At 51.1% G+C, this 12784-nt stretch overlaps 1 protein-coding gene across 1 annotated transcript; it reads right to left on the reverse strand.

Annotated features, from left to right (window-relative positions):
• Nucleotides 1-1765: 1765 nt before the first annotated feature.
• Nucleotides 1766-9636, reverse strand: Siglec15 (sialic acid binding Ig like lectin 15). The gene is made up of 4 exons (XM_026783303.1): nucleotides 7265-9636; nucleotides 6215-6586; nucleotides 5051-5081; nucleotides 1766-4781 (listed from the first exon to the last, which is right to left on the reverse strand). The coding sequence occupies exons 1-4, from the start codon at nucleotides 7665-7667 to the stop codon at nucleotides 4655-4657; spliced, it is 933 nt and encodes a 310-aa protein (XP_026639104.1). The 5' UTR covers nucleotides 7668-9636; the 3' UTR covers nucleotides 1766-4654.
• Between the last annotated feature and the right edge of the window lie 3148 nt (nucleotides 9637-12784).

Raw genomic sequence — 12784 nt, forward strand, 5'->3', positions numbered from 1 at the left:
TGGGAGGCCATCAGAAGAGCCCTTGATAGCTGAAACAGCTGTAAGGTGGCCTTGACCTCTGCAGGAAGACCCTGACCCCTGCAGGAGGTTGGCCTTGAAAGCTGGCTAAAGTTCCACAAGGTGGGTGATGAACAGAAATGTTTGGGGTTCTTAGATGCAAGAGTGTCTGGCAAAGCCTGACTGAGTTTGCTCAAGGTCTACCATAGAAGTCTGCCTTTGGTGTTGGTGTGCCACCGGTCCCGCTTAGGTTTGTGGATACTAAGGAAACATCTGGAATGCACCAAACTGTGGATGGATGTGGAATATTGGTTTAATATGTGTTACATTCATTTATGTTGCATTTGTTTAACTCTGTGAAGCTGTGTTACTTTGCCTGCCTAAAACACCTGATTGGTCTAATAAAGAGCTGAATGGCAAATAGCTAAGCAGGAGAGGGATAGGTGGGATTACTAGGCAGAGAGAATAAAAGGAGAAATCTGGGGAAGGGAGCAAGGAGGAGAGGAGGAGGCCAGGAGCCAGTCACCCAGCCACACAGCCAGCCAGAGTAAGAAGGAAAGAAAGACATATAGGATAAATGAAGGTTAAAAATCCCAGGGGCAAGATATAGTTAAAGAGAAACGAGATAATTTAAGTTAGAAAAGATGGCTAGAAACAAGCCAAGCTAAGGCTGGGCATACGTAAGTAAGAATAAGTCTCCATGTGTTTATTTGGGAGCTGGGTGGAGTTAAAACAAAAACCAACTCCAGATGGAAGATCTGTAGATCCCACGTTGGAGTAACAGTTATTCTCAAGGATGGCCTTCTGGGTGTGGGGTGTGTCTCCCTATGTTTGTGTGGGTTCAGATTCATTTCCTAGAGAGAACCACAGGGTTTAGGGTTTGAAGAACCAGAATGTTCTAGCTTTGTAGTCTGTATCATGTTGGGAAGTGCAGTCTTGAAGCGCTGTGTCTTTAGGATCCTCTCCTTGACTCCTGGACTGCCAGAGGGAGTCCCAAATGCGATCACTTTTGACTATTGCTTGTGTCTCTGGTCCTTGCTTGCCAGTGACTACCCTAGCCTGCTCAGAGGTTAGATATGGGAGGACAGGCATCTCGTCCCTTCTAGACCTTGGGTACAGACGGGATGGTCCCAGGCTGTTCCATCACTATATTCCCCACTACCCTTTGGCCACTCTTTCTGGAAGCCAATCAGGAGGCTGCCCTGAGCAGCATGGCAGACTGTTAAAGGAGATGGCAGTGCCCCTTGGGCTCCCTGTTGCCCATCACAGAAAGCAGCATTGAAGGCTGTTCCCCTCAGGATGCTGCAGCTTTCCCTTTCAAGACTACTGCACATAGTGTGGGTACCATGGCAAGGACCACCAGGCCAGTAGCAGCATATTCCAGAGAGTAAACCCCAGAATCAGCAGCTTTCTGGTTACAGACAAGCGGAGACATTTGGAGGAAGATTGGAGAAATGTGAATATGGGTGTAAATGTAACAATGTCACTAAATGTAACAAAATGTCACTAAATGTTTAGATTCGTGGATAAATGGGAAATCTGCTGCTTATCCTCAGACGGTTCAGCCAGATCATCAGTAAGGAAACAGCAACCTGTGAGTGATGTTGGTGGAGGGGGTGGGCGCATGGGTGTTTTTCCGGCTGTGTGTGTGTTGGTTGAAAAAGATTAAACAACACCAAAACTTTGGGGGTAAAGTCTCCTGAAGATACTGTTTAAAGTTCTAGTCCCTTCCATTCCCTGTGGGTCAGGAGAGCCAGGTAATGCCAGCATGGATATTTATTTAAACAGCTCCCAGGTATTCCCAACACGGAAGCTTCAGATTTCACGGGAGATGATGAATGACAGCAGGAAGTCCTGTATAGCAGTAACAGGAGCCTAGCACCAAAGTCAGTCCCTTGAGTGCCAACTCCTGTTACCCTCACCCCAGCTAGGGGTGGAACAGGCCCCCAGACCTTTGTAAGACCCCAGACTTTAGCACAACTGACTCCATGATCAAAGTACCATTCAGACCATAAAAGTCAGCACAGCACCACCAGCTAAAAAGAAAACAAAGAGCAAATCCATCAAAGTCCATAGTTCTGGGAAAGTTGGAATGTGCTAACCTTGCCTTCGGCTTCTGGAGTTCTGCTTCTGGCTAACTGTTCTTGTTAACTGAGGTATCTCAGCCCAGGATATGGGTTTTGTGCTTAAAAGCTCACCCTGAGAAAGTCTTCATGCTACACTGGGGTTCTGAGCACCCAGTGTAGTTGCTAGCTGGCTAATAAAGACTTCCTATTGGCTTAAACCATGTCTGAGCGGTATTCTCTGGTGGGTACCCTACAACAGGGCAGCACCCTCCATTCAGCGGGGTGAATGTCCACACCCTGTCCCTTCCTTCATGCTCTAGGAACAAATAACTGTCCATACCATGACATCTTTGCTTGGATTGTTCCTATGCTTCAACTGCCCTCCCTTTCTTCCTTCCAATCTCCATTCCCCCATCAGCACAGCCAGTGCATACCATCTTCACATATGCTCTTCCAGGAAGCCTTCCCAAGACAGGGTCAGTGAGCCCGTTTCACATGCATGGTTTGCGACTCACTGTGTAGCTTCCAAGCATTTCTGGAAGGGATTACTGTGCTACCAACCAAGGCGATTCTCAGTGTTCTCACAAATTTCCCTAGTGTTCCTCATCTACCGTTTACGGTTGTACTGTCTTGTAGAGGATTCTTTTTGCCTCCAGTCTAGCAATTCACAACATCAGAGATGGATCCCTGCAATCTGGTTTCCTAATCAACAACAATGAACCTCGCCGCCAATCTGCAACGGGAATGGGATGAGCGTGGGCTGTTCTTGGTTGTCCACTTGACCATATGTGGAATTAACCGAAACCCAAGTGGCTGGGCACACCTGTGAGGGTGCTTCTTAATCAAATCATTCAAAGTGTGAAGACTCACTTTTAATCCTGATCTTTTGAGATGGGAAATCCACCTTTAATCTGGGCCACACCTTCTGCTAGCAGCCTATATGAAGGACACAGAAGAAAGAAGCTTGCTCTCCTTGCCTGCTTGTGCTTTCTTCTGCAGACAAGTCCATTCCTGCACTGACATTAGAGCCTACTTCTTTGGGGGTCTGGAATATATGACAGACCAGCTAAGACATCCAGCCCTAGTGGATTGAACAACTCCTAGATTCCTGGACTTTCCTTTGGTAGACAGCCATTTTTGGACTAACTGAACCAAGCCTGTCACCCACCCATCCTAATAAATCACTCCTCCTTTCTCCCTCCACATATTCATTCCATAAATTCTGTTCCTCTAGAGAATCCTAATACAATGCAAAACAAATACCATTTCCAGCCACCGTGATTTAGGGCTTGTTACAGCAGTACAGCCTAGCTCCCCTGACTGATGATGTCATCTCTAGTCTCATAATCTCAAATACGAATTCATAACACAACAAAGTATGTAAGCAGCAATTCATAGAATTCTCTTGGTTAGTGATGTGGTAATTCACACCGTAACCACGCCCCTATCTTTACTCTTGGTGATGCAAGTCTCTTTCTGGAGATGCTCTAAAGCTCCCCTCTGCAAGGAGGTCCAGATGTCAACTCTTGTGATCTCTTAATAGCTCTTGCTGGTGTCGAGGAAAGCCTGGAAGCCCACCTTCCTCAACCTCTAGAGATGGTCCCTGGGAAAACATGGTCTCTTTAGCCTCCTGTCTCGGGGCTGAGTTGGCCCCAAGTATACCTCTTCTTCATCAGGATCAACAAACGCACACCGAAGTATAAATAAGGAAAGCACTGCTCTTGAAGTTTGCCTGGATGGGATGGAAGACAGGTGGGGAGAGGGTGCCAGTGCTCTTGGACTTTGCACATTCTTGGAGGGTGGACGCTGAGAGAGAGGTCAGAGACACAGCTGTCTTATTCACTAGAACCCAGTGCCCCTTCAGGTCTTCCAGTTCTTGGCATATGTCTCAAAGCCTTCGGATGCTTGAGACAATGGATTTCCAGTTTGCTTCACCTGGTGGGTCCCAGCTGAAAGCAGTGTGGATCTGTTGACATGATAGCAGCTGGGCAGAGGGCTGGGATGGTCCCTGTGGAGACCTCAGGAGGCTCCAGGCCTCTTCTTGCTACCAAGTTTCCAGGGTTTGCTGTTCCTCTGAGCAGTTTCCACAGCTCCAGCCCCAGGGTTGTTCTCTGGAGTGCTTTGTTCTCCCAAGGCTGTGCAGAGCTGCAGTTACTTAATTTCTGCATGTCCAGAGCCCACCGTTGTGATTGGTTTGCAGTTCACACAGCTCCTTCAGATCTACTGTTTCCTCAGTTCAGACAAACTGGCCAGTCATGGAGAAGCTGAGTCCTAGAGACATCAAGAATGTGTCCTGGTCTACACTGCAAAGTTGGTGCCAGAGCAGGCTGGAGCCTGGACCTCCAGACCGTATGGCTAGTTTCCCATCTGCTTTACTATATGGTTCTAAGTAAGGAAAAACAAGGGCAGTTTCATGCTAAGGCTCAGGTGGACATATGTGTATATGTATGTATAGATACACACATCCAGATTGTTGGCTCCAAACCTCTGTGAGCAGGGTCCTGTGTCCCCTTGGAAGTCACCTAGCCCATAGCTGCCAAGAAGCCTGGGGAATTAGAAGGAGCTGCACAGGTCTAGCCTGGTACTGTCCTTCACTTCTCACGGTGCACGACTGGATGATGGTGGCCCAGAAGTTCCTCACAGTAAACACGTGGCAGCTGGTGGCCTGGGGGACTCATCTGGTTCAGGTTCTCATAATTGGACTCCTGAGCCTGAGACCTGCAGACAGGAGGACACTGACTTACCACCCAGTGTTTGGGGAGGTCCTTGACTTCCCAAGCCAGCCTGGCCTCCTCTGTTCTGAGAATGCTGTGAGGGATGGAGGTGTAGGGTGCTTTGGGTATGACATAGGTTCTGATACAGGCTACTACCCTAACCTTGTCCCAGACCTATTCTTTCTCCCCCTACTACCAGTTCTGAGAAACTAGCATCCCTGGGCCAATGAGACCGGGCAGGGGTGGGGTAGGAAGGGCAGCAATAGCACTTACCGTGGAGGGGTATCCTGAGTGACCAGGTGATCTGTGTGAAGGAAACAGAGAGAGAGCAGGTGTTATTTTACACTGTAGATTCCAACTTACATACATGTCAGCCGCATGCTCTACTGCGTGACGTGGTCCCCACCCCACTGCGAGCAGGGGTCCCCAGGAGTATGCAACAGGCTGCAGATGGACAGCTAGCCAAAGCGGCTGTGAAGCCTGACTCCCATAGACGAGTAGGAGTTAACTGGTGGGCTAAGGGGGATGTGGTCCACAGAGCAAAGGCGCCTTTCTGAGGGAGGACCCTGAAACACAACATGTTCGCTAAGTCCAAGAGACCAGCAAGAATGGCAGGGTCACAGTAAGGTGAGCAGTGGGCGTAATTTCATCCCTGGAGAGTTTGAGGCTGATGTTCCTGGTCTGGAGAAACCGAAGAACTCTGAGAAAGTCCCTCCCTCTATGGGATGCTCATCAAGCAGACACCCCATCAAGGGTTGGGACGCCGTGTGGAGAGCCTTTCTCAAAGAGCAGAGTTCCCCAGCCAGGTGTGCCATTCATGTTTTCCAGACTCACGTTCCTTACATTTTTCAGCTTAGTTCTCGCCTCTCTCTTTTTTTTTTTTTTAAGGCCTCAGAATAGCAAGATGTTCTCTGCCTTCTACAGTTTCTGGGATCTGTGGGAACCCTTCTTAGGGGGCTACCGCAAAGCTCTGCAGACTCAGCCTCTTATGGGTTGGCAGGGAATCACATCCTGGCATCTTCTTGTGGCCAGCATCATGATGCATAACCTCAGGGCCACAAGATGCTTGTAACAATGTAAGGGGAAGCCTGACCTTTATGGGACACTGAGTTGTAGTGTGGTGGTTAAAAACAAAAATAAAAAATCAGCAGCAGCAATAGCAACAACAATAACAAAAAACTACTTTACACCTGACAGGACTGGGTGGGTCACCATCTGTGTGACTCTGCAAAAAGCAAGCTACTTTGCAGAGCCTTGCCTTCCACGCTGCAAAGAGCCTCAAGAAGGTCCCGCCTCCTGGGCTCCAGGCTGAGAAGGAACTGAGCTGATCCAGGTGGAGAAAGGATGCTCTGATGGGCCACGCAGGATGGTCCGCCAGAAAGGGGAGGGAGCCCCTGTCCTCCCCTTCGTCCCCACCCAGATCTGGGGTGTACCCACCTAGTCGTTTGCGGGTGGCTCGCGCACCCAGAACACCAAGCAGCAGCAGTGCCTTGAGACCCAGCGCGCCGAGTAGGAGCGCCAGGGTGGAGGCTCCGGGGGCGCCACGGAAGCGGAACAGGTAGACGCTGGCCTCTGCGCGGCCCAGGCTATTGGCTGCCGTGCACGTGTAGCGCCCATCTCGGGTCAGCGCCGGCAGCTCGGCGGTCACCTGGTAACCGTGACCCTGGCTCTGCTCGGCCGCCGAGCTGTTGCCCAGGGCGGGGCCGGACCAGGAGAGGGCAGGTGGGGGCTCCCCCTCGGCGGTGCAGAGTGCGCGGAAGGCGTGCGCGGGGCCTGGCAGCACCGAGATGTTGACGATCCGCGGTGCAGCTGCGGGGGAAGAAGGTGGGCGCGGGTCACCCGGCAGAGGACAGCGCCCCGGGAGCGTGAGAGAGGCTATGGTTTGAGAAGGCAAGGGGTGCGACTTCCAAGATGGAAACACCGGTGAGGTAGTGGGGGTGCCCAGAGAGAAGAGAGGGACACCTGGGCGCCAGGCTATCTGGGTCCTATTGCAGTAGTGGCCTTAGCAAGCTATTTTTCTTCTTTGCCTCAGTTTCTCCATATGTAAATTGGTGATCACTATTGCCTTTGTTTTACGGGGTCACTGAGATTTGGCAAACTAATACTTGTATATTACTTGGACTGCTGGGCTTTCAGCTGGTGGTCGCCAAAGGGTCACAACCGCAGGGAGGGGCCAATTGTACGTAGTGCTCTAGGGACAAGGGATGTGCAAAGGTTGGGGTGAGAAAATTTTCAGTGCAGGGAACGTACCTCCTCCTGCACCCCTTGCCAGGTTAGGATTATTGGTTATTTTTCTCTCCTTCCTTGCCAGTTACCGGTGTTTACGAGCATCGGGACACCACCTACCCGCCCCAGTCCAGCCTTTCCTGGGATCTGAATTCTGCATTTCTACCAAGTTCTCAGAGGCCTCCCTGGCACCCAGTAGGCTCTCGGGACAGGGATGCGGGGAAGTTGGGTACCACCTCCTCCGCCGCCAGCCCGCCTCACCGGTCACGCGCAGCCGGACCCCGTGGCGGCTCTCATAGCGGTCGTGGGCGTCGCCGGCGAACTCCACGCGGCAGAAGTAGCGGCCACTGTCCGCCAGGGCGAGGCGCTCGACGCGCAGTGACAGGTCGTTGTGGCGCGGGTTGCCCAGCAGGCGGAAGCGGCCTTGCAGGCTCAGAGCCGTCTGGCACAGCTCGCTGCCTCGCGCCGCGGTGCATCGGAACACCTGCGGGCCCGCGTACGGCTCGCCCGCGCGCCAGATGGCCGTCAGCGGCCCGTCGTAGTGGCGGTGCGGGTGCGTGAAGGTGCAGGGCAGCATCGCCGCGTCGCCCGCCTCCGCGCTCACCTCGGAGGGCACCTGCATGGACCAGCGCTGCTCCGGCACGCCTGCCGGCCAGGGACACATCAGACCTAGCCTGGGGAGACCGGGTTCCTGGCCTCTGGCGGCATCTTCCCCGTCCCCACCTCATTTCCTCTCTCGAAAGGGGCTGCAAACACTAGGACTCAGGCAGCAATCGGTTCCTTTCGGCTGGAACCCCACTTCCTGGCTTTAGAGCCATCTCCCTACTCTACCATGACTAAGGGAAGAGGGATGGGATGGATTTTTCTCCAGACCCTTCCTTGGGCTTGCCTCTTTCTTGGCGTGTGACCTAGTGACAGACACAACTCTTTCGCATTTCTCTCTATCAGAAACCTGTGCATTTCCCGAAACACTACGGTATCTGGTGGTGACAGGATCCTTTAGATGATAAAAATCACTTACTGTGTGCCTCTGTGTTGAGCAAATCCGCCGGAGCATCTCCAGTTTTCACAAGTGATCCTAGAGATGAGCATAGATGTTACATGTTAAATAACTGACCAAGTTGAGGCCAAATCAGTGCTCAAGCCAGACCAGCCTGCATTACAGTGCCCTAATGGCGTGAAGCTGTGGATGCATCTGAAGGCATTAACGGTCTCATTTGCAGGGGAGAAACCAAGGCCCTGGAGGGGGGGGGTGTTTTGAAGCACACTGTTGAGTTGGTAGGAACTCAACCTTTATTGTCAGGGTCAGCCCAAGAGGACTATGTCCCAGGCTGGCTTCCTACATGCTAGTGTCCAGGCAGGGAAAGACAGGTCAGAGTGGCAGGGGCTGTATTGCCTCCTTGCTCTCTGCACGGGGTCACCTCTAGACTCACTTGCCCTGTCTTCTACCCAGTGACTGTTCTTCACAATGTGGAGTTAAAGGCTGGAAGCTGAGCCCTGTCTCCAGTTCACCCAGCGCTGGCAAACCACCAGCCTCGTGTTGCTGTGGCTTTGAGGATGCAGGTGCTCAGCCTCAGAGGCTTATCCCAGGGGTGGTACCTCCCTAAGAAGAGGCAGGTGGCCGAACCTGCCTAGCCAGTGCCCTGGGGCACAGTGCACAAAAGGGACCTTTACAAGGAATAATTAGAATTGTATTATACACGGTTCCTTTATATACACCATGCCATCTGCCTGAAAACATCCAAGAGACAGAGAAAGATTGTTAGAGATGAGGAAATGAAGGCCTACGTCCGGCAAGTAAGAAAAAGCCAGTCCATCATTCATTGTCATTGTGCCCCGTGTCCCACCATGCTAAGTCCGCTGCTCTTTGTGGTCAGTCAGCCTCATTGACCTCTTGGGTAGGAATATCTCAGGCCACATGGAGCCCATGCACCTGGGGATGAACGTGCCCCTGCACAGAAGCAGTCCAGATCTGCCATTGCTGCAGGAGAGCGGACAAGCACGGACGAGCCCAAGCTGGGGCTAGCAGGAGCTCACTCTGGCTACTCTTGGACTCATTACCTTCTCTTGATGGGAAAGACTGGATCATCCCCTGCCCCTCCCCTCTTTTCCTTTCTGCTCAAACCCTGCTCCAGGGGACCCTAGTGTGTGTGGCTTCTACAGAGAGCTCTTGGTTCTTGTGCACCTTGAGCTGGGGTTCTCCACCTCCAGTTGAGTTCTGCTGTGGGCGCACCCCCAGAAGACCATCAAGTTAAAGCACAGGGTTGTTGTTTCTTTTTTTTAAATGCCACTTTTTTGTTGTTGTTTTTGGCTTAATCTCTTGCTCTGGACAAGTTGAATTACATGTTTGAATTCAAGTGGAGGGCCTGACATTTATCCTGAGTAAGAACTTGTTTGTTCAGTTGGTAGTGATCAAAGGGCTGCTTTTCAAATCTGAGAAAACGGAAGATTGTGCCCATCCAGTCAGCCCTTCTAGCAGAAGAGTCTCAAGAGTTTCCTCAGGCCTGTCTCTCTGACAACGTAGTTCAAGCTGGCCTGGAAGTTACTGTATATTCCAATCTGACTCCAATTTAGTCAGTTCCTTGCTGCAGCCTCTTGAGTGCTGTACTACAGGCATGTACTACTAGTCCAGCATGTACTACGATTCCAGCATGTACTACTAGTCCAGCATGTACTACTAGTCCAGCATGTACTACTATTCCAGCATGTACTACTATTCCAGCATGTACCACTATGCTCTTCTGGGTTTTTTGTTGTTAAGATGGGGGTCCCACTATGTAGTCCAAACAGGTCTTGGACTTGCAGTCCTCCTGCCTTATCTTCCTAGAAGCTGGGATTATGGGTGTGCACCCTCAGCTCCTATCTCAGCTTCCCTGTGCTGCCTACCCTCTGTGACCTTTTTTCGATCTTTGCAGCTTGCGGGCCCTGGGGTCAGGCCGTGATTGTCTGCACATTGTTGCTATTGTGCATTCATGGACCCAGCAAACGTCTATTGGATACTTCCGCACTCCATGCCAGGTGCTGGGCTGTAAGCCGCAGAGACAGAGATGGACAGGATACCCTGTCAGCCTGCTGGAGCTAGATGGAGAAAGATCAGTGAACATGTAATTACAGGGCACTCTGCCAGGTGCTCTTCTGACGGACACAATGTTGCCTTTGTCTGGACATGGTTCCCAGCCCACTTTCACTCATTGGCGCCCTCCCATTCAACCCCTGTTCTCTGTGGAGTTAGCCCTGCCAGAATATTCTTCTCTGAGCCCCCAAGTCTGGCTCTGGCATCTCTCCCCTGTACCCTGGAATGAAAGAGGGTCAGGCTGTCAGGAGGATGGAACTGGAATAGAGTATACAGGGATTATGTATAGCAGACATGGATGGCGGAGCTCATCAGAGAGGAGGTGCCTGTGTGCAGAGACCAGGGAATGTAGGTAATTCCACAAGACCTGGGGCCACAGGGAACCAAAGCCATAAGGTGTGACACCTGGAAGACATGGTGGTTTGGCCCTCACCTCAAGCATGCAGGAAGAGGAGTACTGGGAATCCAGGCCACTTTTAGCTACATGGGGAGTCTCAGAAAGGTGGAAAAAGAAAACGAGTCGTGGACATCAAAGGGGCAGAGAAAACATGAGGGGACAGGGAGGCCAAAGTACTGAAAAATGGGGCTACTGGGAGTCATTCCTCATCTCATTTAAAACACACAACAACCCATTGAGACACCACCATTAGCCCAATAGAGAGAAGAGGAACTGGGGCTTGTAGAGCCCAAAGTGACTTGGCTAGCTCAGTTGGTGACCAACTAGTAGCAGAGACTTGGCTTGCCCTGGCTGTTTTTTTCCTCCCTTATTTATATTCCTATCTTAACCTCCGTGCTCAGTTGCTTAAGAACAGTTGTAAAATAGTCTCTCTTGTTCCCCGTGGAAAAATCTTCAGTTTATTTGATCAAGCAAAAATAAAATAAGCTGCATAGGAACAATTTTAAAGTCCAGAGAGAACCAGGTTCTTAAAAGGCTGCAGTAGTATTTTAATGCAGTATTTTAAATGCAGTAAAATACAGCATTCCCTTGCTACTTCCCCAGCCTTCTACGCGGACTGCACGACACATTCAGATGCCTTTTTAGCTCACACAGGAGGTCTGCAATGCCTCTCCACAGTCTCTTCTCCTGCTCATTGCCCGTCATGCCTGCAACGATAGCAACATTTAGGGTTTTTAAAGGTAAAAGTCCCCACGGGGGAGGGGACTTGCAATTGCCTTGAAGTTTGGGGGAAATTCCCCTAGCTACCCACTGCTATGATGAACTCTGAGATACCACAGCAATGCCAAAAGTGGGCAGAGGCGGCTAGAATCCCAGGTAGGCTTGTAGTGAGGGCTCTGTTGCCTGGGCAGGCACGCTGGTGGTGTGTTACTTCAGGCAGCTTTGCCATGAGAAAGTGGTAACAGAGGCTTAACTTGGTTGCTCTGAGGTCAGGCAACACGCCCCTGTGAATTCCACCCGGATCTGTATTCTGCTGTGGAGAGCTCTAAAATGGGACCTGAACGGCAGAGCCAGCTGGTGTTTGCTCTAGCACAGAGACCCTTTCGTTAGAAGCTCCATCTTGGCTCCCATTAGCAGATATGGGCTTCTTGCTGAGTGGGTTCAAAGGAGTGATGTTTGGACTCTCAGCGTCCTTTAGATGGGCCCTCCCAGAGGACTCAAGGTGAAGGTGAACGGTCCTTAGCAGGTATTGTCCAGAGAACAAAGACATTTGCTTTGGCAGAGATCCTAGCTCCTGGCAACCTGTGACATTTGCCATTGCTGCTAGCATCTCTTGACTGCTGGCTAAGAAGTGACCAGGATGACCCCTGACTGGGATCACTGAGCTTTCTGTGGAGTCTCTCTGTCTGCCTTGTGTCTGGCAACTTCCAGGGCCCATGGGAAGCCCACATTCTTCTTGTTGCTCTAAGTATCAGCCTCCAGCGGTGGCCACCAGGGATGGTGGGAGCATGTCAGCTTTGGTGACCATCCCCACTCTGGTAAGGAAAATATACACTGAAAAGCCAGGAAGTGGCTTCTGTCTGTAAGGTCATTTAAGGTAGCGAGGAATGGCAGCTGACGTTCACCAAGCCTGGACGGAGTCCATGGACACAGTGAAATCACGGAGCAGAAATGATGTAGTAAAAGCACTGTTTACAATAGGAAAGCTATAGTTATGACTCACCAGGACCTTGTATCAGGCTGGGTGACAGGTGCTCCGTTAAAAGGCGCCCTGGGACTGAAGGGGCCAACCTATAGTGCCATTCGGGGAGGAGTAAACCCAGAGGGTTCTGACTCATCATGACCCTGCATGGGGCTGTGTAGCAGGTGTACCAGATGAAAGTTCGTTCTCCTCAATGCTGTCTTGTTTCAATGAAGTATCCCTTGGTTGGAGAGGCAGGGGCTCCAGCCCTGGCTCTGAAGTCGACAGTGGGACCTTAGGTGAGACTCTATGCTTGTTGACTTGCTAGCTCCTCCATGAAATACTATTTCTGGATGTTTACTCAAGTGGCTAAACCTAGAATTCTGGCTGACTGGGCATGCCAGTTCTCACTGCCATGATATCATCCCTCCCAGAGACGCAGTCAGTTCATGGTGATGACGCCCACCTGGCATTATCTTTCCCCAGATCTTAAAATGTATGGTCCTTTGTGAGTTCGAGGCCAGCCTGGTCTACAAGAGCTAGTTCCAGGACAGGAACCAAAAGCTACGGAGAAACCCTGACTCGAAAAATCCAAAAAAAAAAAAAAATGTATGGTCCTACCCCTTTGGA

Source organism: Microtus ochrogaster, chromosome 18 (assembly GCF_000317375.1).
Source record: "Microtus ochrogaster isolate Prairie Vole_2 chromosome 18, MicOch1.0, whole genome shotgun sequence".
In the NCBI taxonomy this organism is placed as follows: domain Eukaryota; kingdom Metazoa; phylum Chordata; class Mammalia; order Rodentia; family Cricetidae; genus Microtus; species Microtus ochrogaster.